Genomic DNA, 27,607 nt, shown 5'->3' with positions numbered 1-27,607 from the left:
ACCCTAGCTTCACTGTTTTCTAGTGTTTCTGGGCATATTATTTCACTTCTCTGATCTGCATTTTCTTCATCTATAAAACCAGGATTATAATTTTACATGGTAGTTTTGGGGACTGAACCAGATTATTCTCTTTAACTAGGAAGAACTGTTGAGAAGGTTGGTACCTCCTTTTAGGAACATATGTCTAAAGCCTCTATCATGGAGGGCATTGTCAGATCACAAAACTTGAAATGCTCCTGCCTTATTTCTATAAATTCCTATCTCCTCACTCCTACGAAAATGGAGCAGGGGATAACATAAATATAGTAACACCAATTCAGGATCCAGAACGACTTTCTTCCCAAGCATCTATCTTATCAATACAGGAAGAGGCTTAGCCTAAGAAAAGTACACAGAGGAATGAATGTTCAAGAATATTTTAACCCAGTTTTCTGAAATAGGTAGGTAGGAGTTCTGCAGGGAGCTATGCTTTGTAAAGTTTCCACCAAGAAAAGCCACATAATATATAAACAGAGTGAGCACTGGATTCACTCAAAGTTTGAAGAATTCAGCAACTCATTTCTATTGTTCGTGTTTCTGAGATCCTACTGATATAATGGCTACAGCCAGAAATCAGAGACTGATGGGATTCACACATACTGATGGTAACAATGGCTACAGTAATAGAAAACTGGGCACATATTGGGAAGCCTCCCAACAGATGTTATGGAAAAGGTCTGAGAAGTACCCAGTGAATGTTAGCTATTATTTTTGAGATAGAAGAAGCTACCATAGGAAACTCAGTAAGTGTGAGAGCATGTTTGTGAGGGGAATGCCATTTGCTGAATCGCTCACTTTGCTCTTGATGAGGATTCACAGGAGAAACCTCTCAGGTTCTAGAGTCAGAGCAATTATGCTCACAGGAACAATGACATGTTTTTATCCCATGAAAGATATGAACCCCCTTTCTTGTGTGCTGGCCACTAGAAAGTTCAATTTCAGTAAGTGGATAGAACCTTATGGTACTTATTTCTTATACTTTTTATTCTCTTCAAGCTCTCTTCTCCTTGAGTTCAGCTTAAAATTTGAACCTCATTTTTTTCTTTATCCATATCATCTATTCTAGTAACTATCAGACATCAAGAATTATCGTTAAGACTGTAGTAATTATTAGAGTGTGGCATTTGTACAACCATAGGCTGATATACCAAAGAAACAGAAGAGAGAGGCTAAAAGCAGTCCCAAGCATTCATAGTTGATTTTTTTCAAAGCTGACACTATAGTAGAGTGAAGGAAGAGTAAATTTTTTTAAGGAATGCATTTTTTAATATATTTGCTGACTCAGTTGGACCTGTAAAGAAAAAAAAACATATATATACTGAACCTACCTTGTACCATGTCAACAAATAAATAATTTCCAAGTGAACTGCAATTTTAAACATGAAGGACAAAACAATAAACTAAAAGATAACATAGAAAAATATCTTCATGAGTTCATGCAGGGGAACATCTCTTAAAGTTTTTCCAGAAAGGATCATTACATATAGGAAAAGATTGACAAATTAGACAATATGGAATTTAAAATTTTCTGTTTATTAAAAGACATAACTAAGAGAGTAAAAACTGAAGTTATATAGTAGAAGAAGCAGTTTCCTATATATAAGCAGCAAAGTGCTCAGATCTAGAATCAGTCACTAAGAAAAAGAAAAACAACTCTAGAAAAATGGAAAATGGTTTAAATTTTGTTTTGAGATTTTATTTTTGAATAATCTCTATATCCAACATGGGGCTCAAACTTACAGCCCCGACTGGGGTCAAGAGTTGCATGCTCTACTGACTAAGACAGCCAGGTACCCCTAAAAAATGATTTAGATTTTTTAAGCTGGGTGTCAGGGCAAAGGGGGAGTTGCAGGTAGCCAATACACATATAAAAAGGTGCTCTGGGTGCTTGGGTGGCTCAGTCGGTTAAGCGTCTGACCCAGTTTCACCTCAGGTCATGATCTCATGGTTTGTGGGTTTGAGCCCTGCATCAGGCTCCAAGCTGAAAGTGTGGAGCCTGCTTGGGATAGTCTCTCTCTCCCTCCCTCTCTTTGCTCCTCCCCGACTCGGTCGCATATGCAGGCACGTGCTCTCTCTCTCTCTCAAAAATAAACTTAACATATGGGGCGCCTGGGTGGCTCAGTTGGTTAAGCGTCCGACTTTGTCCCAGGTCATGATCTGACAGTTCATGAGTTTGAGCCCCACATCAGGCTCTGTGCAGATGGCTCAGAGCCTGGAGCCTGCTTTGGATTCTGTGTCTGCCTCTCTCTCTGCCCCTCCCCCATTCATGCTCTATCTCTCTCTCTCTCTGTCCTTCAAAAATAAGCATTAAAAAAATAAAAAATAAAAAATATAATTAAAAGGTGCTCAGTGTCATTAGTTATCTGAAAAATAAATTAAACCAAAATAAGATACACTTACATATGTTCTCCAAATGCTAAAATTTAAAAAAGAGTGGCAAATAAATAAATCCAAAATGGATGAAAGACCTAAATGTGAGATAGAAAATCATCAAAATCCTAGAAGAGAACAAAGAGAGCAACCTCTTTGACCTGAGCTGGAGCAGCTTCTTACTAGAGATATCTCCTGAGGCAAAGGAAACAAAAGAAAAATGAACTACTGGGACTTCATCAAGATAAAAATCTTCTGCACAGCAAAGAAAACAATAAAAACTAAGGCAATCTTTGGAATAGGAAATGATACTTGCAAATAACACATCCGATAAAGGGTTAGTATCCAAAATCTATCAAGAATTTATCAGGGCACCTATTGGGGGGGGGGGTGCTTAGTTGGTTGAGTGTCTGACTCTTGATTTAGGCTCAGGTCACGATTCCAAGGTGGTAGGACAGAGCCTTACGTCAGGCTCTGCGTTGAACATGGTGCCTGTGTAAGATTCTGTCTGTTACTCCTCTGCCCCTCTCTCTAGACTTCTCTCTCTCTCTCTCGCTCTCATTCTAAATAAATAAATAAATAAATAAATAAATAAATAAATAAAAGTAACTTATCAAACTCAAAACCCAAAAACCAAATAATCCAGTTAAGAAATGGGCAGAAGATATGAACAGACATTTTTCCAAAGAAGACATACCAATGGCTAACACACATGAAAAGATGCTCAACATCACCCATCATCAGGGAAATACAAAGCAAAACCACAATGAGATACCACCTCACACCTGTCAGAATGGCTAAAATTAACAAAGGAAACAACAGATGTTGGTGAGGATGCAGAGAAAGGCAAAACCTTTTACACTGGTGCTGGGAATGCAAACTGGTGCAGCCAGTCTTGAAAACAGTATGGAGGTTCCTCAACAAGTTAAAAATAGAACTACCCTATGACCCAGCAATTGCACTACTAGGTATTTACCCAAATGAAACAAAAATACTAATTTGAAGGGGCATATACATACCGATGTTTATAACAGCATTGTCTGCAATAGCCAAATTATGGGAAGAGCCCAAATGCCCATTGAATGATGAACCGATAAAGAAGATATGGTATATAATATCACTCAGCCATCAAAAAGAATGGAAACTTACCATTTGCAAAGACATGAATGGACCTAGTGTATTATATTAAGTGAACTAAGTCAGAGAAACACAAACACCATCTTATTTCACTCATATATTGAATTTAAGGAACAAAATTGAGGTGACTGGGTGGCTTAGTCGGTTAAGAGTCGACCCTTGATTTTTGCTCAGGTCATGATCTCATGGTTCATGGGTTCAAGGCCCGCATCCGGCTCTGTCCTTACAGTGCAGAGCCTAATTGGAATTCTCTGTCTCCCTCTCACCCTGACCCTTCCCCACTCTCTCTCAAAAATAAATAAACATTAAAAAAAGGAACAAAAGAGATGAACATGGGGAAGGGGGAGAAAAGAAAGGGAGGCAAACCATAAGAGACTCTTATTCAATATAGAGAACAAACTGAGGGTTGCTGGAGGAGAGGTGGGCAGTAGATGGGCTAAATGGGTGATGGGCATTAAGGAAGGCACTTGTCAGGAGCACTGGGTGTTATATGTAAGCAATGAATCACTAAATTCTACTCCTGAAACCAACATTACACTACATGTTAACTAACTGGAATTTAAACAAAACTTAAAATAGTAACAATGAAAAAAGACTGGCAATGGTTAGTGTTGTCAAGGAACCATTGTTGGTAAGAGGCTAAATTAATAAAATCACTATGGACAACAGTTGGTATTATCTTTTACAGTTGTACATATGCATACCCAAATGCCCTGTAATTCTACTCTATTTATTTACAACAGTGAGATGTATTCACAAATGTACCAAAAGATATATATATATATATATATATATATATACACATACATATATATGTATATTATATGTATATACGTATACATATATGTATGTATATGTGTATATATATGTATATATATGAATATTCATAAATAATTATTCACCTTTGCCTCTTGAAAAAAACCCAGAGTTCCCTTAACAGCAGATGTCATTCATAAACTGTAGTATATTTATACCGTAAAATTTTATATAGCAATGGAAATGAATGAACAGTGACTACCTACAGTGTCGATGAATCTCACAAGTATTATTGGCTACAAAGCCAACAATGAATATGTGTTGTGTGGTTTTATACATATGACATTCCAAAAGGTAATATTTAATTATAAACTGACAAGCAAGGTATTGGAGAGGAAGGAGGAAGTAGCAACTGAAAGAGTATGAAGGGGAGGGCATTCTGGGGTGTTGGTAATATTCTGGATTAATCATGCTTTATTGAGCTGTTTCTGTGCTTTACAGTTTTCTATATGGGTCAAACCTTTTGGAAAATATAGCATATAAATTAATACCTTAAAATATGATAAACATTTCCAGATGTTGGCAGAAAAACCTCTTTACATTTGTATTTACTTTTTAATCTTATTTTGTCTATTTTTAAGTTTGTTTATTTATTTTGAGAGAGAGAGTAGGGGAGGAGCAGAGAGAAAGGGAAAGAATCCCAAGCAAGCTTCATGCTTCAGCTTGGACCCCAATGCAGGGCTTAATCTCATAAATCTAAAGATCGTGGCCTGAGCCAAAATCAAGAGTTTAACGCTCAACTGAGCCCCACAGGTCCCCCTGTATTTCTAAATACTTGATTCTAATTTGCTATTTGGTAACATTGGGCATATATTAACAATAAATCTCAGATAATATTTCCTCTGATTCTTTAACACAAAAATTTTGCTAAAATTCCCAATCAGTTGTTTTATAAATCTCAGAAGTAAAATCTCAATGATGCATGCTCATAACTTCCTCAAAACCATTTGTCAAACAGCAAGGGAATAACAAATAATCATTTTACCTTTTGGTTTCTCTCTTAGTTTTATAAATCAGAAACTCTCAGTTTTGATAGGATGAACAACTTAATTTTTAACATTTCCTCTCCCGCCCCAACTCAGTCTGTTCAGCTTAAATGTGCAATTTTATTTAAATGGACCAAAAAGACTAGGTCCCACTGAATATAAGTAGAGGTGGGAGGTGAGAGGAGGCCTGAATTTTGAGAGTATCATTTCTGATAAGGTACATAAATAGACGTCCAGCAGTGAACGTGAAGGAAAAAATGAGGCTAAAACATTGGATAACCTGCTTCCCTGTTGATTTTAAAAATAAATATAATAGTGACTTGCTGTAATTCAACCATGAGACTGTTCCAATTCCCCTTAAGACATGCATTGCCTTTAAAAGCAAAGACAAAGCTTACCCCTTAATATTATCAGTTGGTGGTTACTAGCATATTAAGACAAATTTAGAATATTAATTTCATTGAAACACTGTTTAGTGCTATTTCCCAGATGATAATGAAAACCCAGTAGTGAAGTATCAACTTTCTTTCAAGAAATTACAGAAAAATATAGATGTCCCCATTTTGTTTAGCTAATTCTTTTCCAATGTACCAAAAAAAGGTTAAAAGCCAACTAGTATTTTCATTTGTAATTAGATATGCATTACCCACTTAACACATACTTCACAATTATCAGAGACTTTAAATGTTCCAAATGTATTTCTAAGTGTTATTTAGGTTTTTTCCCTGGGTCTTAATTTATTTTTAAGATATAAATGTACTTTATCACCATATTATCAGGATCATGTATAACTGTTTTTGCATTTCTTACATATGAAAAAAAATCTGAAGGCATTCTAAACTGATAAAAGACCTCTATATTATGGCTTTTACCTGGATACTTTTCCTGTTGTGCTGTGACTATGGTTTTTATTCATTTGAATTCTGTTTTACTTTCTTCATCTATAAATAAACATTTAAAAACTATTTTGAGATGGAGACATGAGAAATTCTGGTCTGCGGTTGGTTGGGTGATCTTGGGCAAGTAACAGAGTTCCCCACCTTGAATTTTTCCAACTATAAAATACGGTTTAGAATAGCTTACTGGTATAGACTAAAGATGAATGGCATTGCAGATATAAAATTCTTTGCATTCTTCAGGAAAACAATGATGATGAGTATAAATGCCTATGTTTGTAGCTCTTTAAAATGAATTATTATTGCATTTTAACCTGGAACCCTCTAAAATAATTCCTGTGATACAGAGCAAGAATTCTTTAACCCCATGTTATAAGAGTGAAAACTGGGTTTGGAGCACCCCTAAATATGTGTACTATAGTTTTAATAATATCAGTAATATCGTTAATGTATCAGACTAATATTTATACAAGAAAAGTACGGGGGCACCCTGGTGGTTCAGCTGGTTAAGTGTCAGACTTCAGCTCAGGTCACAATCTCATGTTCTGTGAGTTCGAGCCCGGCGTCGGGCTCTGTGCTGACAGCTCAGAGCCTGAAGACTGCTTCAGATTCTATCTACCCCTCTCTCTGCCCCTCCCCTGCTCATGCTCTCTCCCTGTCTCAAAAATAAATAAAAACATTAAAAAAATTAAGAAAAGAAGAATGTGGCATTTTCAAACTATGATTTGTAAACAACTTCAAAATCCTTAACTACGTTCAAAATATTTCCATTATTCTGAGGATAAATACTGATGTCCCAGCCTTGGTCTATTATATTATAGTTGCATAGCCAGGTCTCTGCCGAGCAGTCCATTAACACCTCACAGTCACCCTTACCCTCTGCTCAACGTGTAATCAGTATTGTCCTGATATCAATTCTGTATGAAATGCATAATATTAACACCCCATTTTATGCATGAATGAACACTTGTGCACAACGTCACAGTGAGTGGAGAATATACTCCAAACACAGTCATTTTGCCTCTGGTGCCTCTGCCTAAAAGCATCGCACCATGATGGGTTTTTGTGTGCTTCTTTGGCATTTCATAGTATCACTCAATTATTCCACTTTTTACAGACTGGGTTTGGGTATAAAGGGATTCCAAAATTTGGAAGTACCTGCCTTCAAATTATTTTGCAGACTCTTCCTAGAAAACTAGTCATTTCATGAACTTGGCCTTTCATGCCTGGTCTTTTGTCAATCTCCTCAGATTTTCTCTGGTATTTGAGCTTGTTCACGTATCTGCTTTTCTTCTTGTTATCCTTTCCTTTTTTTCTTTTTTTAAGTTTATTTATTTATTTTGAGAGAGAGAGAGAGAGAGAGAGAGAGAGAGAGCAAGAGAGGAACAGAGAGGGGGACAGAGGATCAGAAGTGGGCTCTATGCTGACAGCAGAGCAGGGCTCAAACTCAAAAGCCGTGAGGTCATGACCTGAGATGAAGTCAGGCGCTTAATTGCCTGAATCACCCAGGTGCCCCTGCTCTCCTTTGGATCTGAATGTTCTTTCATTCACCTGTGTTTGGTAAACAAACTAGTATTTCAAGGCTTAATTCAAGCCCCCATTCCCTTTAGAATACTTCTATTGCCCTCTCTCCAATCCAGGCAAACCTTATGATTCCCCACTCTGGGCTCCATTGTAGGTTAGGTCTACTTCTCTCACTTCACCTGATACTTTTTTTTTTTTCAACGTTTATTTATTTTTGGGACAGAGAGAGACAGAGCATGAACGGGGGAGGGGCAGAGAGAGAGGGAGACACAGAATCGGAAACAGGCTCCAGGCTCTGAGCCATCAGCCCAGAGCCCGATGCGGGGCTCGAACTCACGGACCGCGAGATCGTGACCTGGCTGAAGTCGGACGCTTAACCGACTGCGCCACCCAGGCGCCCCTCACCTGATACTTTTTTAAGGAGGTGCAATAGGTGGTAGGAATGTGGATTCTACATTCTGATTGCATGGATTTAAACACGGACTCTGCCACTTATTGGTTGTGTGATATAGTGTGGGTTAGTTAATCCTTCTATGCCTCAATCTGCTCATCTGAAAATTACCTCATAGGGTTATTGTCAGGTTCACTGGAATCAATTACTTAAAGAGTTTAAAATAATGCCTGCTGTCTAATATGTACTATACAGATGTTAGCAATTTCTTTCTTTCCTGTTTTTTTTAAGGTTTCACCTGTCTGCTCTGTGAAGACAGGGAGTAGCTATTTCTTATCTATCATTTAATCTTTCAGCCCAAGCACAGAGCTAGATTCATATAAATAAGGTGTTTTCTGGGTGGTTGGCTTGAATAAATCAATGGTCAGTTAGGAGATTCTACTCCAGCTACTTTTTCCTCTGCAATAATGGGACAATCTTATTTGAAAGGGTATCTGTGATTAAATATTAAACAATGCATAACCAAAAAGTCCTATTCATGAGTAACTCTTATCCCAAATGTTTATCTATTCATTGGTAGAGTTGCATTATTACAAGAATCTCAAAAAAATATATATATAGCTCAGTGAAATCACAGGTTTCTTTTAAAATACCTATCTTTTTTTCTCAAGGTTGACATTTTAAAGAGCAATGACAGATGCAATGTTCTCTCACACAAGTACAGAGTAATTCATTAACATACATATGAAAGGAAGAAGTCTACATTCAACCTTTACTACCAAAGTCCTTGAGAAATAAAAGAAATTCAAAGCAGCTACAAGTGTAGCTTGTAAAAAGTCAAACTGGTTTTATCATTCAAGAACACCAGGTTGGTAGCAGGAGCTTTTGGTAAATAGACACCTGCAGAATTTGCTTTAGGGTTGAGGTTGGGGGGAAAAAGGAAGAGCTTAAAATAAAAAATCTATCTGAGAATTTGGAATGACAGAATCTTATGTGGAAGAAGTGAAGGGGTCTGTTTTTGTAATCAAGTAATTCAAAACATACCTTTAATAAGTCTTGTCTTGGTCACAGAGCTGGTTAAGGACAGATTTGATTTGATTTGGAAAGACATTTCATGATAGATAGCTTTGTATACATGGACCACATTTCAGCATGGTTTCATGGTGGGATGAATCAGGATGAGGCAAAATGTTATGGGCTGAGTCTAAAATAAACTCTGAGGGTGTTTTTGAATTGCTGAACATCCAGATAAAAGTTACAAACAAAAGCCATCAATTATCTAGAGGTATGTACCTACAGAGTCTTTCCCAGGGACAGGTTAGGTTCTGAAAGGCTGTTCATAGTTCATTTGTTCTGAAGGTCAAAGTGACACTATACAATTGACTGCCAACCTGTAGGGAGCAGAGTTATTGATACAATTTTGTTTTGATGTGTATCTTTGTTCTTACTATAGAAATTCACATGAGTAGGGCTTCTGGACCTAACTTTTCTATCAATAAGTAGATCAAATACCTTATATTAAATGTCTTATATTAAATGTCTTACTTTGGGTTCCTTAGAAGCAGAGCCTAGGCAGACATTCAAGTCTGTATGATTTAGTGAGAGAACACTCCAGGATAAAGGGAGGGAGGGAAGCAGGAAAGCTCCGGGGAAGGAGCTAAACAAGATGGGGTTCTCAGCTGTTGTCCAGCTTTAGCCTGATCCCCTGGGGAGTCTGGGGCATAAGTGGTAAAAGAGGTGCAGCCGTGGTTGCTAAAAGCTGGAGATGGGCACACTGTCCATTTACAGGGATCTGGACAGGGTATCAACAGCATCTATCACCAGGATTATTGTGAAGTTTACTATCTTGAAGATACAGCTTAATATTTTCACAAGTACTATGCCAAGAGCAAATTAAATTTAAAAAGCACACATATTTTGTGTGGGCAGTGTTGGGGAAGGACTGACTACTATAAGATGAAAGGCATGAGTTTTAGAGTCTCTACTTTTATACTCAAGGTTCACCTGGTTCTCTAACAATGTACCTTTAAAAAAGCACCAATCTCTGTGAGGCTCAGGCTCTTAATCTGTGAAATAGGAACAACAATAGCATCTATCTCCTATGGTGGTTGCTGGGCTCAAGAAAGGTAACATATATATGTCAAAGCACCTAAAAGTCTTGAAAACAAGAGATGAAGAAACTCATCTGGAGAAAGTGTAAAATGTAAATTAGAAGACCTTTCTATGAGTAACTGTAGCAGTTTGAAATATGTAAATGTTTGACCAAATTGAGGGAGGCAGTAAAAAATAACAAGAAGAATTAGAGCTTTCATTTCACAAATGCCTTTAAAGGATGGGGACTTTGCAATTATCTCCAGTAATCCAGGTCATTGTTCTATGGATAATGCTATAATTCCATTGAATAAATTTCTTAACAGAGGCTTACTATTGTTTACAGGTGGCCTGATTTTACCAGTAGACATTTGACAATGATAGAATTTGAACTCAGATCTGTCTGTATCGAAAATCTTACCATTCCACTACCATTGTTATCCTACATACCAAAAGCCTTTTCTACCAACATGGGCACTGTTGGGAATTTATGAAGGTGGTGGTGAGGAATTCAAATTTAATCGAAGACACAGGTCCTGTACTTTAGGAACTTTCCATTAGGCTGGAGACTAGCATTTAGACTACTTTCTCTGTACAAAGAACCAAAACAGATACTTAATAAAGAAACCTTACTCTTTTCTTTTCTTTTAAGAATTATGATGAAGGAAAAAAAAATCCAACTCTATTCCACTGAATTCTGATGATACTATTTAAAAAAAATAACGTAAAATTTACCATTTTAACCATTTAAAGTGCACAATTTAGTGGAATTGAGTAAATTCAGATTGTGTAATCATTACTACCATTCACCTCCATAACTTTATCATTATCCCAAACTGGAACTCTGTATTAATTAAAGTTAACTCCCAAATCTTCCTTCCACCCAGTCCCTGGGAGTCACCACTTTGCCCTCTGTCTCTATGAATTTTCCCTTCTAGTTACCTCAGTTATATTAAATCATACAATATTTGTCCTGTTGTGTCTGGCTTACTTCAATTAGCAGGATTTTTTCAAGGCTACACATGTTGTATCAGAATTTTATTCCATTTTTAAAGTAGGATAATATTCTATTCTACACATACACACACACACACACGCACACACACACACACACACACACACACTACATTCAGGTTATTTCCACCTTTTAGCTACTCAGAATAATGCTGCTATAAGCATGGGTATATAAATATCTGTTCAAGTACTGCCTGCTTTTAAGTCTCTGAGGTAAATACATAGAAATGGAATTTCTGTGTCATGTGGTAATTCCATTAATTTTCTTCATGAACCGCTAGACTTTCAGTGACTCTACCAGTTTACATTCCTATCACCAATGCACAAATGTTCCAATTCTTCCACATCCTTGCAAACATTTGTTATTTTCTGTTTGTGTGTGTGTGTTTTACTAATAGCCATCCTAATGGGTATGAAGCAGTATCTTACTATAATTCTGATTTACATTTTCATAATGGTTAGTGATGTTGAGCGTGTTTTCATAGGAAAACTTATTCTTGATTAGATATGTCCCTTCTATCATTTTCTCTGTTTTTTTTTTCAAAATAGCCACAAGCCTTTGTTCATATTCCACCTATCTCCATAAACTTTTGCATTATCTATTTATGCATATATAACACAATCAAATACATTTAGCAATGCATGTGTGTATATACATGAGTGTCTGTGTATATATGACCACATGCATATATGTATGTGTGTATATACCTATATAATCTTATATCTATCTATATCTATATTTATATCTGTATCTATATCATCTGTATCTATGACTAAATACACACACACACACACACACACACACACACACATTCAGAAATAAGACTACCCCCAAAATGGCCAACCTAAAAGGAAATGGGTATGAAGCAAGGGATCTTTGGAACACAAGACTTGCAATGGCAGATAGACTCAATTCTTAATTCATGTATCTGTTGATGACTACATTGGTTCTGCAAGGTAGGCTTTGAACACATATTTTATTAGTAAAATTTCAAAACAATTACTCTTTCAAAGTAACAGAATATACCTTTCCATGAGCACCCAAGAGACTAATTGCTAACTCTTTGGCCCCCTGATATATCCTGTGAGGCAGGCGTGGGTAGAAGTGGGGTGGGGGAGGAGGTGTAAAGAGAAAAATTCAAGGCTTCTATTTCATCCATATCAACAAATATAATTAGTTTCAATCAAGGCTATCCCTGGATCCAATATGAAACATTTCAGTCCCCGGAAACCCTATGTATAAAGGATATAAGAAGCCATATGTCTATTGTTCATCTGCTAATGTCTTCAAATGTCACCAAGGTAATTACTTGGATGACATTTATGTGATGCAGCTGGACATTGTTACAGTTAATATAAAGTCTGCCTTTGGCAACCACTTTATTTCCACCTACATCTAACTGTGGGTGTATGATCACATTTCCTGGGAGAACATCCACCTCCCCCAAAAGACATCTCTGCCCTCAGCTTTTTCTTCCTGTGCTCTGCACACTAATATATAATGAAAAAGAAGAAGGGAAAAAAAGAAAGAAAGAAAAACAGTAATGTGTCATATATATTTTTCTTAAAATTTATATCTGAAACTTTTAGAGATATTTCTCAACATAATTTATCAAATATAATAACAGTTATTTTCTTCCTTTTTTTGAAGAAGATTTTGACTATCCCTAGGAGTATGGATTCATTAAATGCACGCTGTCAAAACTTTTTACCTCCATAAATAATCACCCTCAAAGAACAGATGATTGGCAAAGCTAATATTTTAATATGAACAAAAATATTGTATTAAACAAACACAGGGATTAAATTTCCCCCCACAAACTCACATGCAAACTGGAGCTTCGCCTTCCGACTCAGTATTGTCCCCAGAGTGTTGGTGGCCAGGCACTGGTACATGCCAATATCTTGATCTGTGCGGGGACTACTGATTGCCAAATTGCCTTCATCCAACCTGTAGTGATAACTCATGGTAAAATCAATATCTGTGCCATTTTGCTTCCACCTTCAAGGGAAAAAAATCAAATTATGTTAGAATATACAGAGTTGACCATTCCTTATATTAAACAACAGGCAGCTGTACTACTAAGACCATGTATGTACGGATGTATATATTTACGTATTTATTTATTTGCTAGTACCATTTAAATCAGCAACAACAAACATGGTTACATGTGAAGACAATCCTTCAGTTTCACCAAAGATGACTGTATTTAGGAACTCAGCGATATCAACAACTAGGTTATTTGAAAGATCTTCCACTCTTGATGAATCACAAACATTCACCCAGATGTGTACAAGAAGGCAACATAACTCTTGAAATGAGAAATAAAACTGAGACATTCAGTCAATAATACTGGCCATTCTATTCCTTTAGTGACTTTTCAAATAACATATACTATACCTGAACACCCACAACCGATACTGCAAAATTGGATGTTGAAAATGATTTAGAGATAGAAATACGAGAAGCGTATATTACAAATGGCATAAAGAAAGCCAGTAAAGATTTTACAATGCCAATTTGAGGCTGATAATAAAACAATAATAACCCACCTACTTTGGAACATGATTGTCTCTGTGAGTCTCTTACTTGGAAAATTAACCACGCAGAATATATTTCAACAGTACTTACAAATGCCAAACTAAAATTATTCTTTAATAAAACAAATGCAGTTTGAGAGATTTTATTTTAGGCAGAAAATAGTCTCTTGACTTACCTATTAGCCAACTATAGGTACATGAATTAAGTAGCAGAAGGGCCTTACAGTTATATTTATTTTCAAAGAATGATAAGATGTTTTAGAAATTCCACTTGGTCATTTTAAGATGAATGAATACCCAGTAATTATCTTTAATCAAACCCAGTTCCTCCATGTTTCACCCCCTTTCTTTAAAATATCCAAACATTTTGAAGTATAAGTGTTGCATATTTAGTTAGATATATTCCTAGCTGCGTGTAGTCATAGAAATCATTTAGGAAGAAAGACACTTAAAAATATTGAATTAAGACAATCAGTCTTTTAGAAAAACAAATGAATGGCTTTTTCTAATGGAACATAGCCAATGTCCAAACCATGTACTTTCAGGATTTATGCCAGCTTTGCTGTTATTTTCCCCTTCATGCTAAGATCGTATTAAAAATATTTTGAAGAGGGTGGATAACTGTAAGAAAAAAATTACATTTTATAATGTTATTCTAAGTGTCATTGACTTTTTTAGGAGCATCTTGAAATATCCAAGGTAGAGATTATGGTAAATGTCTACTGTAGTATGAAAGAAATACAGACATAGGTAATCCTCTACCCTATTCAAACAGGTAAGTGATTGATCAAATATAAAATCAATCAGAGGTTTTTGATAAACTCTGCCGCTTTAAAATTATTTAGCCAATTCTTGTGTACCTCAAGTTCTTTTTAACAAAAAGAAGTTGAAAGAAAACAGCCAAAAACGGTACACTTTCTGTCAAATCTTTTTTCTAGAGAAATTTGTACAGTTTTTTGTTCTCAATATTAAAAATCAAATATAGAAACATTTTCTGTCTTTAGGCCTTTCTCAAGATTCCAATATTCTCCTTACCAGCTTTATAATACTGTCTTTCACAATTTGCTTACAGGGCATGATCTTTGGACCTCTATGTTCCCTTTCATTTTCAAAGCAAAGGATATACCACACTTAGTTTGCCAGCTCTCTTTAATTTTGGAATCAATCGCTGAAATAACTGCTGTCATCATTACATGCTCCTAATTAAGCTCAGTAATTGTTTTTCAACACAAATTCAAAGTTGTTGGCTTAGCTGCAGCAAATGAATTTTTCACAGTATCCCCATAATCATTCTAATCACTGTGGTACAATGATTATTAAACTGTGCATATAGATCAGGGGTTCAACTCTTGGTGTGGGCTTTGTCCTAATTAATATGTTTAAATCAATGCAGAAATAGTATTAATGATTTCCAGTGATTGTCATAAACACATTACTGATAGGATTGCAGACCCAGGAGAATTTTCCTATAATGCAAAGTAGGAAATTTGTTTTAAATGACTATTTTAAGCATCTGCATTAATATCATATTAATTCCAGGAAACATAATGAATTTGAACTAAAATCTTGACCTTTTTCTGGGGAACATCCTTTAATATTAAGTAATTAAGCCCTGTATCAAGAATATAATGGCTGGGGGGGGGATGTTTATTGTCCTTAGACAATATACGTATGTGTGTATGTGTTTCAGAACTGTACCTTGCTACATTAAGTGTTTGTTAAAGTGCTTATTTCCGAGCCCATCCCTAAATTTCTGAAGGAGAACTCCAAAATCTAAAATTGTAACAGTCTCTCTGGGTGATTGTAATGTGTACTAAATTTGATTCCATTGACCTTGGCCTATACCAACAGTCCTAGGTCTAGCTTTGACATTCCCTTCCTGTGTATCCCTGGATGAGTCATCTAATTTTTCCAGAAGTCATATCCATTAATCATAAAATCTGCACAATTATATATATCCTGCTTTATCCCATGGGATAAAGAAGGCATCTTATTAAGAAGATGACGTGAGAAAATGAAAAGAATAGAAGGCAGAAGGACAACTTCTATGATTTTTATTCAAAGACACCTTGCGCCTGGGTGGCTCAGCTGGTTAAGCGTCCGACTTTGCTCAGGTCATGATCTCACTGTTCCTGCGTTGAAGCCCCACAGTGGGCTCTGTGTTGACAGCTCAGAACCTGGAGCCTGCTTCAGATTCTTTGTGTCCCTCTCTCTGCTCCTCCCCCACTCACACTCTGTCTCTGTTTCTTTCTCAAAAATAAATAAACATTAAAAAATTTAAAAAAAAAAGACACCTAGACCTCAGACTTAAGACCTCATGACTAGAGCAGAGTAGACTAAGTTAAAAAAATCTCCTCTGGTGATCCGGTCAAGAGGAGATCTGCCAGAAATCCTCTATGACATTTGCAGATGTACTTCTGATATAGGTTATTCTGTGTACAAATCATTTACATAGGTGTTGCTTCACTTTCCCAAATAAAATATATATTCTGAGCTAGAAGTAAACTCATGGCTATCCGATTATCTAAGACTTTTATTTAGAAGAAATACTACCCAAGTACCAACTTTATGTAATCCATTTTCCTTCCCTTTGCAAAGCTTCCTGGCTAGACTTTAATTCTCATGTGTTACTTGCCCCTTAAAAAAATTTAGAGTGATCCTTTCCATGGGAAAGTTTTGTTCAAACTTACCTAAATTTCTATATCTTCATGCTTGCACTGAAACCTTGTTTGTGAAGGTGTTTACTGCACTGGAAGTGACTAGAAGACAAGTTGCTTTTAAAATGTTTCCAAAGTTATGCTTTATATATAACTTATTTTCTGCTATGAGATTTTTTTCCCTAAAAGGAAATTACTAAAAGAAGTTACTAAAATCAACCACACCCTCACTTTATGGATAAGGAGGAAGTTAATGCCAGGAGAGAGAAATGATTATTCCAAGGTCACACAATGAATATCAGAACTATGACTAGAAATGATCATTCCTTGCTTTAATCAATAGCTCTTTCCTGTGGCTTCACGGTATATCCAAATAATGTCAAATAATGTTAGAATCTGTATCATAAAGGTTTTCCTTCTATTATACACACACACACACACACACACACACACACACACACACACACATACAATCTAAGGTTATGAGTGAGTCTTTTTAATAAAATTTAAGTTAGAAAGGGTCATATTAAAACTAAAACTTTACATTTTGTTGCTAATGTGCATTATCTGAAATATCTCTGCCCTTTGCTTTATTATCATGAAAATTGGGTCTGAGTCTGCCATTTTCACATTAAAAACAAGTTCTTTTTTCACTCTCTTTCCAAAGCCTCTTGTCTATGAGTATTTTATGCTATGATATTACAGATGAGCTAAACCATGTTAAGGGGATTTGAAATAATAAGCTAATTACCTGTCTTTAGCCTACTAATTCACACATATCTTAGAAACAGAAGCCTTTAGCAACAGTGAAATTTGTAGTCTCTTCATTCAGAGTATTTCTTCATAGGTAAAAACTAATGAGTAAATTGTCATGAGAACCACTATCTTATATCCTTCTGCCTGTAATAAGCCAGTAGATATTTTTAATTAAGTGCAGAACTGATTGATAATTGTGGAAACAAATCTTTTCCTTTCCTTGCTTTTTCTGTTGTTTTTCTGTTTCTTTTCTTTTCTTTTCTTTCTTTCTTTCTTTCTTTCTTTCTTTCTTTCTTTCTTTCTTTCTTTCTTTCTTTCTTTCTCTTTCTGTGCTTTTTGCTACCTGTTTTTCTATTCTTTCCTTACCTGTCTCCTTCCATCTTTCCTTTCTTTTTCTTTTCTCATTTTTCCTTCCCTTTCCTTTCTTTCTCTTTTCTTTCCTTTTTCCCCTCAATTCTAACCACGACATGGAACTGCACGCCACCATTCTCAAGAAAAATTCTCCAAACTTTCACTATTTGCAGACCACATGATACTCTAAGTAAAAACCTGAAAGTCTCTACCAAAAAAAATTCTAAAACTAATACATGAATTCAGCAAAGTCGCAGGATATAAAATTAATGTACAGAAATCTGTTGTACTTCTATACACTAACAATGAAGCAGTAGAAAAAGAAATAAAACAATCAATCCCATTTACAAGTGCATCAAAAACTATATAATACTTGAGAATAAACCTAACCAAACAGGTAAAAAATCTACACTCTGAAACCTATAGAAAACTCATGAAAGAAACTGAAGAGGACACAACGGAATGGAAAAACATTCCACGCTCATGGATTGGAAGAATAAATATTGTTAAAATGTCTACACTACGCAAAGCACATTTAATGCAATCCCTATCAAAATACCACCAGCATTTTTCACAGAGCTAGAACAAATAATTCTCAATTTGTATGGAATCACAAAAAGACCCCAAACAGCCAGAGGAATCTTGAAAAAAAAGCAAAGCTGGAGGCATCACAATTCTAGACTTCAAGCTATATTACAAAGCTATAGTCATCAAGACAGTGTGGTACTGGCACAAAAATAGACACATAGATCAATAGAACACAATAGAAAACCCAGAAATGCACCCACAATTATATGGTCAACTAATATTTGACAAAGCAGGAAATAATATCCAATGGAAAAAAGATAATCTTTCCAACAAATGGTACTGGGGAAACAGGATAGATAGCAACGTGTAGAAGAATGAAATTGGACCACTTTTTTACACTATACATAAAAATACACTCAAAATGGATGAAAGACCTAAATGTGAGATAAGAAACTATCAAAATCCTAGAGGTGAACATAGGCAGCAACCTTTTTGACCTAGGCTGGAGCAACTTCTTAGTAGACCTGTCACCGGAAGCAAGGAAACTAAAGCAAAAATGAACTTCTGGGACTTCATCAAGATAAAAAGCTTCTGCACAGTGAAGGAAATAATCAAAAAAACTGAAAGGCAGTCTATGAAATGGGAGAAGATATTTGCAAATGACATATCTGATAATAATAACTTTAGTATCCAAAATCTAGAAAGAACTTACCAAACGCAACACCCAAAAAACAAATAAGCTAGTTAAGAAATGGGGAGAAGACATGAACCGACATTTTTCCAAGGAAGACATACAGATAGGTAACAGGCACATGAAAAACTGCTCAAAACACTCATAAGAAGAGAAATACAAATGAAAACTATGATGAGATACCACCTCACTGTCAGAATGCCTAAAATTAACAACACAGGAAACAAGAGATGTTGGCAAGAATGCATAGAAAAGGGAACCCTCTTGCACTGTTGATGGGAATGCAAACTAGTGCAGCCACTCTAGAAAACAGTATGGAGCTACCTCAAAAAGTTAAAAATAGAGGGTGACTGGGTGGTTCAGTTGGTTAAGGGTCTGACTCTTGATTTTGGCTCAGGTCATGGTCTCAAGGTTCCTGAGTTCAAGCCCCACATGGAGCTCTGCACTCACAGCATGAGACTTGCTTGGGATCCTCTCTCCCTCTTTCCCTACATATCCCCCTCACATACACACACACACACGCACACACACACACACACACACACACTCTCTCTCTCTCTCTCTCTCTCTCTCTCTCTCTTCTAAATAAATAAATAGTTAAAAACATAACTACTATCCTATGACCCAGCAAGTACATTACTAGGTATTTACCTAAAGGATACAAAAATACTGATTTGAAGGAGTACATGCACCCCACTGTTTATAGTAGCATTATCAAAAATAACCCAACTATGGAAAGAGCCCAAATGTCCATTAAAAAGAATGAACTCTTGCCTTTTGCAATAACATATATGAAGCTAGAATGTGTTATGCTAATAAGCAAAATAAATTAGAGAAAGACAGATACCACAATTTCACTCACACATGGAATTTAAGAAATAAAAAAGATGTACATATGGGAGGGAGAAAAAAAAGAGAGAGGGAAACAAAGCATAAGAGACTCAAAGAGCACAAACTGAGGACTGATGGAAAGAGGTGCATGGGAGAAGGGTTAGATGGGTGATGGGTATTTAGGAGGGCATTTGTTATAATGAGCACTGAGTGTTATATGTAAGGAATGAATCACTGAATTGTACTCACACTAGTATTGTACTGTATGTTAACTAAATGGAATTTAAATAAAAATTTGAAAAGGAAAAAAAATCACTCTTCTAAGTCATCCTAATGAATAAGACAGAGATCTAACAATGGTTCCTGGGTTGGGAGTAGGGTAGTGGAAAGTGGCAACACTTGAGGATATTGAAAATATATAGTATTTTTTTTTTCATTTGAGCGGTGGGTATCCAGCTCTTTACCTTTGTAAAAATTCATTGAGCTGCATCCTTCAAATTAGGTAATTCTAAACACTTTATTGTGTGCATGTTTTACATCAAAGACAATAAATAAATAAATAAATAAATAAACAAACAAACAAACAGTGTGATGTCAGAAGTATGACTTTACCTATAACTGGGTGAAGGGTAACCAGTGGCAGCACAATTCAGGATGATTTCAGATTTTGATAAATCCAAAGGAAAAACAATGTCTTGTGGCTCCTGGGTAAAAACAGGACGGCTCAAAAGACCAGTACCTGAAAAAAGAGAAGAGTAACACCATATGAAAACATTTGATCCTGCTTTGAATGCAACTGTGTATTAGATATGAAGTCAATACACTTTTAACTTTTATTTTGAAACTATCTCAAAAACATAGAAAATCTTGCAAGAATAATACAAGGAAATATTTTTTCTGAACCCCTCTGGATCATTTCACAAACCAATGCCCCAACACCCCTAAAAACTTTTATATTTCCTAAAAAGGACATTCTTTTACATAACTACAATAAAGCCATCAAAATAAAAAAAAAAATGAACATTGACTGAGTACTAGTGTCTAATCCTCAGGCCCCACTTTAACATTTTCCTAGTAAAATCTTTCACAGCAAAAGTACCCAGTCGAGAGTTACAGATTTTATTTAATCGTTGTATATTTTCAGTCTCCTTCAGTGTGGAACCGTTCCCTAATCTTTCCTTGATTTTTCTGACTTTGACATTGCTGAAGATTACAAGGCTGTGATCTGGTCAAGTTTCACTCAGTTTGGGCTTGTCTGAGCAGTCAGCTACCAAGAACAGGGTAGGGGTCCTGGTAGGAGCTGTATGTTGAAGGTGCAGGTAATAAAAAGGGTCTATAAAGACTTTTAAAAACAATAACAGAACCAGTGAAAATTGGCTCTTATTTTTAAAAATGATCACCTTAAGAAGTCTCCTCCCCACCAGCCAGAATATACTGATTACACTGTCTTACTCTGTCCCTCTGTTCCTCTCCCCAGCTGGGTGCACCTTAGTGTCTGCTGTTTTCACTATGATTCAGGGATACCATGTGCTTTATATTACACCCTCTCAGGTGGTACAGGACTTCAATTTGCCCCAATACTGCTGAAGTTAACTTTGGTCACTGATTGTGAGGTATTGTCTATCAGACTTTTCCATGTTAAAATTATTTTTTTCCTCCTTATACTTAGTAAGTACTTTGTGTTTAGAGATTTTGAAACAATTCAAATATACTGTTCTTCAATGAACACTTAAGTGTTTTGTTAATACATTTCTATCAAAATGGTCTACTCTATCAGAGTGGATAAATGATTTCTTATTTTATTAAACAAGTAATAATCTATTAATATTATTTTGATGACCAAATTGTCAATGATTTGGCCAACAAGAGCCCATTTAATGTAGTTTATCTTTTTGACACGTGCCTATCATTCTTTGAATACTTCCTTACTTTATTGTACAACAAAATGTCCCAGAATTATCTTGTGTTTTTTCTACTGTAGCCATGGAAGTAGTCATCTACTCTCCTAAGCAAATCTGGATCCTTTTATTAGAGAATGGTATTTAGAAACCATGATCTGGATGCTAAGTGTATGCAATGTTACTGAGGTGTTCTTGCTCCCAGGCCTTCTCACTCAGTGTGTGTGTATGTGTATATATAGAAATATTTATGCATTTGTTCAATTCCCCTATATATAACTAATCTCCAGGGAATGCCGCTGTAGATTTTATAAAGGTCCTCTTCATCCTGCACAGGTTCTGACATGTGCTCCCAAGTTACTCCCACACCTGCCCTGAAACCACTTATTAAGCTATCCCCTCTCTTCTCACCTCACTCAGGTTCTGACCTTGTGCAGTGCCTCCATCCTGTGTGTATTCTTTTTCACTCCACTTGATCTCTGACCCAACATCCAGAGTCATATTCCACTCTCTGTGGCAATGGAACCCTTCCGAGCCTTCTTAGACTCTGATATCCTGGGCCAGGCTACACCACCATAGGCATCCTTATCACCTTTCTTGGGCTCTGCCACTTTGCCTCTGAGCCACCCCTGTGATACCCTCTGCCTTACATGGATAGCTTTTTCATCCCTCTCAGTATCTACCACCTCATGCTGGGCTGCTGTAACTCTCATCATCCACATTCATGTGGATGCCTACTTTACTTAGCTCCCTTCATGACATTTGGACTGAACTGTTAAGAAAGAAAGGGAAAGGAAAGAGGAGGACAAAGAGTTCAATTCTCACATTTAAGGTGAAATGATGTTTTGCTGTTAGATTTTAAGTTGAAATAAACAACACAAAGTATAAATCTCATCATACCAAGACTTAATGTTAGGACACCCATTGTTGTCCAGACTCTAATTGTTGTACGTGAGAGACATGTAAGAGCATGGTGATCTCCTCTACCTACCATAGTTCTACAGCATCTCAAAGTTGGTAGATGTTTTGTAGACCACTCAGGCCAGACTTTGTGGTATAGAAATGCAATGGTACCTCCGAATCAAACGGACCTCAGTGGACTTGAACAATTCTCAGTATCTTCATTGGTAAAAAAGATATATGTATCTTAAACGATTGTTTTCAGATTTAATCATACACTGCTTATGAAGTATGGCATATTGTTCCCAGTACAAGTAAATGTATAGTCACCATATCATGACGATCACCATCACCATTGTCATTTTCATCATTGTTACAAACAAGGAAATTGAAACCCAGGAAATTGAATCGTCTTTTTTGAGATTCACTACTTGCTATAAGAGAAAGCAAGAAATCAAACTCTGATTTCCTGATTCCCTCTTCACTGTTTTCACTATCCACTCAGATCTACTTCCTTCTCATTAGTCTTCCAAATTATTTGTAATTTATACTTATATTACAATTATATATTTATAATTTCAGTACATTTCATTAATAACCTAAAAGTGGAGACAGACAGGTTTTAATTCTAGCCTAGTCAGTTACTACATAATGGTGGACAAGTTACTTAACTCTCAACTGTAAAATAGCAACACTTAGTCTTATGTGTTTGTGTTGTGAAGCCTAGTTGAAAAAGAGTGAACTAAAACATAATACAGACTCTTTTTACCCCAACACCTAATGAAATGGGCAAGAAATTATAAATGCAAACAAACAAGTAAACAACAGAACTGAACAATGTCTGAACAAGAAAAGGGACAAATGCCATTGACTTTAAACTAATCAAAACAAACGAAATAAACAACAAAAATAATTGAGCCGTAAGAAGAGTTCAGGCCAGGCTCAGGAAATGAGTTTTTGACTCCTTAATCTTATCCCTATCTCCACTGGTGAAATGAAAAAATGCTGAGAACTCTCATAACAACCTCTAGTTCTGGAGTTAAGTACATTTGTATGTGCATCATGTTTTTTAACCTTATTCCTTTTCTAGCTGAAGAGGAGTAAACAGAGCTTATGGAGAGTAAAGCAGGAAAGTATGAATAGTAAAGATGACTGTATTTTACAGACAAAGAGTTTCATGCCTATATACTCACTTGGTAAAACTCTAGAGTCCAACTAATAAACAATACATTTGTCCAGCGAAGTATACCTATAGTCCTCCACCAATAATATTACCAAACACCACTAAAAAAATACCTTAAAATAGAGAAAAGTACCCAAGTATTCTGATAAAGGCTGAACTTCCCTCAATCTCATCATTCCCTCAAGTTACAAAATGAGGGTGCTCATGACACATCCAGCCTCCAAACTGGAGCTAAGAAGGAGAGACAAACAAACAAAAGAGTCCCTGATTTGATGAGATAAAAGTTAAGAAATATCCCTCTCTATAAAAAAGTACATGAATTGTTTATACACATTTCCTCAAGTATGAGCAAATGAACGGGAATGGAAGAGGAACTATGCAAATATATTTCAAAAATGAAAGTGGAAAACATAGTATGCCGAAGATAGACAAAATACCAATCAAGAAGAAAATGTAACTCAAGGAACTCCAGGAAATTTCTCAAAATCATTTCATGCTGTAGAGTAAGAACATGAATTCAAACAAAGCTAACATAACTGGATGGCAATGAAAAAACAAACAAATAATAGAATCAGATAAATCAGGAGGTTGCAAACTTAAGGATACAAATTGTAAACCAAACAACATCGCTAAAGATCTGATAAATCAATTAGAATAAGTAAGTAATCAGATACCTACTGACATTAAGGGAAAGTTTGAGGTAATTGTAATTAATGACGTTGAAAAAGCACAGATAAAAAGCAATTGAAAAACAGATAATGAACAAGAAAGATAAAGATGAACCAACATAAAATCTTCGCCATTGAGACAGAGAATAAAACAAATATATCAGCAGCAGATATCATAAAGAAAATTTCCTGTGAATTCAAAGAATATACCATGCTCTAGGGACATCTGAAAGAAAGCACTCAATACCAAGGCATGTGTGATCTTAAGTGATTAAGTGATCTTCAAAGTTAAAGAAAGACTTAAAAAGACTAGGCTGAAACCAAATATCATCTAAAAAGTGGAAGAATATATTAAATTAATCTCAGATTTTAAAATGGTAGCCTTCTACACCAGAAGACAGTGGAAAAGGAAGCCTGTAACATTCTGAATAAAAGTGTGACAAGTCTATTATCACCTACCAAGATATCTTCCAAGTTTAATGGCATTCAACATTCTTTAACATAAAAAGGAAACCTTCAGAGAATATAACATAAATGACTATTCTTAAAGAAATGACTTAGCAATGAAATTCAGCCAATTAAAAATGAACCAATATATAGCTTTAAAGAATGAAGGAGCTATAGGATGAACACTGAATATATTTAAATATAAAACTAATACTTATACCCCATGTTATTTTTAGTTATAGGACAGAATATGAAAGCTGTAAACTTGGATAATATAAAAATAACAATATGAATAGAAGAATGAAGGGTTATAAGGGAACGTAGTTAAAATGTTTAAGTGCTAATATTTTCTTTTATAGCAAAAAGTCAACTTATAAAAATACATATATATTAAATATAAATTACAATTTTTAAAAGCATAAGTACTGTAACTTCTTGGTATTATTTAGTGCATCTTTTACCCTTAGAGGACTCTTTTAGGAAAACAAATACAAACATAAATATCTTTGTTGACTCAAATCATTTATTACAAGTTCACAATTCTCCTCATTTTACTTGGCTTCAGTTTGACTTTTGTTAAACTAAAATACAATTAAGTCTTCATGTTAAAAGTAGTATCTATTATAAAATCCCATTTTTATAAAAGCATTTTTCTATGCATTTATCTACCTTCATATTAGTCTATATCTCTGTATTTATATGCATAGAAAGATGGCTACAATCTTACCAAATTTTAATAATTTTTATTTTGGGGAGAGTTTTACTTGGGATAAAGTTTTTTTTTTATTTGCATAATTTTTCATAGTTTGAATGTTTAAAATGAACATACACTATACTAAAGAAAATACAGGTGACTCTTGAATATGGGCTTGAATTGCACAGTCTACTTATATGCAGATTATTTATAGTACAGTATTGTAAATGTATTTTCTGTTCCTTAAGGTTTTGTTAATAACATTTTATTTTCCCCAGCTTATTTTATTGAAGGAATATAGTATATAACACATATAACATACAAAATATGTATTAATCAACTATTTAGGTTATTGGTAAGTCTTTCAGTCAACAGTGAGGTATTGGTAGTTAAGTTTGCAGGGAGTCAAAAGTTATATACATAAATTTTCAAGTGCATAAGGGGTCAGCACTCCTAACCCCTATGTTGTTTAAAGGCCAACTGTGATGGAATTTTTTTAATGTTTTATTTACTTATTCTGAGACAAAGAGTGTAAGTGAGTGGGGAAGGGGCAGAGAGAGAGGGAAAGAGAGAGTCTCAAACAGGCTCTGCACTGTCAGCACAGAGTCCGATGTGGGGCTCGAACTCACCAAACCTGAGATCGTGACCTGAGCCAAAATCAAGAGTCGGATGTTTAACTAACTGAGCCAACCAGGTGCCATGGGATTTTCCTTTTAAATGGAGTAAAAAGACTGAAAACAAGTAAGTTGAAGTGGTAATTAATTTTTGACAGTAGAATATGAATGGCTTTTCTGTTCCTTTTGTAGAAATTACCAACCACCCTCCTGCCCCACAAGAAAGAAAGCTGGTTGAAATAATGCACATTGGCCATCTAGCATTGCACCATGCACAAGAGAGGCACACACGAAATATTAATTAATTTATCTTCCTTTACCTTCTCTTAGAGAAAAGTGCTGTTCAAATTCCATACAATCCAAATTTGGGGTATAACTTCACTTAATAATACCTTGTATTTGGGAGATGATTTGTGGTTTTCAAAGGACCTTTACATACACCAATTATTAAATCCTGGGGCATCTGGGTGGCTCAGTCAGTTGAGTGCCCAACTCTTGATTTGGTTCAGGTCACCATCTCACAGTTCGTGGGATGGGGCTCTGAGTTGCACTCCACATTGACAGAATGGAGCCTGCTTGGGATTCTCTGTCCCTTTCTCTCTGCCCATCCCTGCTGGTGTTCTCTCTCTCTCTCTCTCTCTCTCTCTCTCTCTCTCTCTCTCCCTCTCTCTCTCTCTCAAAATAAATAAATAAGCTTTAAAACACAAAACAAAATAAATCTTAATCTACCATTTGGTAGATTAAGAATTTATAACTAATAGAACAAGGCATTTTCTATCAAACTGGTTTATTTTGAAGCCACAAAAGCTTGGTTGTAGTGAACTTGGTTGAGTTCATACCAGTGAAAAGTCTAGCTTGTCAACTAACTGGACTCTTTTGGTAGAGTTTCAGCTTTTTTATTTTTTTTCATATTGTAATGGAATGATTACATAATAGCATACTTTTGCTGCTGTGTTTATACTGTCAGAAAGCAAAGACAACATTAGTTTTTCTGTATAAGAACACCTGAAACTGTGACAATATGATATCAAAATCAAGAAATCAAAGTGCTTTTTCAAGTACTTTTACTTTAAGAATATACTAGAGGTTAGGATGAGTGTTGACAATAAGCAATTAAATAATTGTATTAATAGTACCTACTATTATAAAATCACCTATGATTATAATGCTACTCTATAAAATTGTTTCATTTGACAGTAAAGCAAGAAGTTTGCAATATAGGTTCAATGAAAAATAAATACTTTTAAATGACAATTTAAAAAAAACATAGTTATTGAAAATTAATGTAGATTTGTCTCGTTTTCCTTCTTCTTTTGTCTTCCATATTAATATATATTAATTATTATTAATTATATGCATATATTTATATATATTTATAAATATATTTATATTTATATAAATATATGTATATTATATTTATATAAATATATTTATATTATATTTATTATAAATATAATTTATAATAAATTTATTTTATTATATTTATATTTATATAAATATAAATATATTTATAAATATATATAAATATATATGTATATTATTAATTATATATACATATATATGTGAATATATATATATCCTATG

At 35.2% G+C, this 27,607-nt stretch overlaps 1 protein-coding gene across 1 annotated transcript in view; it reads right to left on the bottom strand.

Moving 5' to 3' along the window:
• LOC122487448 (contactin-6-like) overlaps nucleotides 1–27,607 on the bottom strand; it is a 295,894-nt gene that overhangs the window by 161,704 nt on the left and 106,583 nt on the right. Inside the window, 2 exon segments of the mRNA XM_043587958.1 lie at nucleotides 13,091–13,266; nucleotides 20,232–20,358. Coding sequence (XP_043443893.1) covers nucleotides 13,091–13,266; nucleotides 20,232–20,358 — 303 coding nt within the window.

The sequence above is a fragment of the Prionailurus bengalensis genome, chromosome A2 (assembly GCF_016509475.1).
Source record: "Prionailurus bengalensis isolate Pbe53 chromosome A2, Fcat_Pben_1.1_paternal_pri, whole genome shotgun sequence".
NCBI lineage: Eukaryota > Metazoa > Chordata > Mammalia > Carnivora > Felidae > Prionailurus > Prionailurus bengalensis.
The sequence above is the reverse complement of the archived record's forward strand: the minus strand, read 5'-3'. Positions and strand labels throughout refer to the sequence as shown.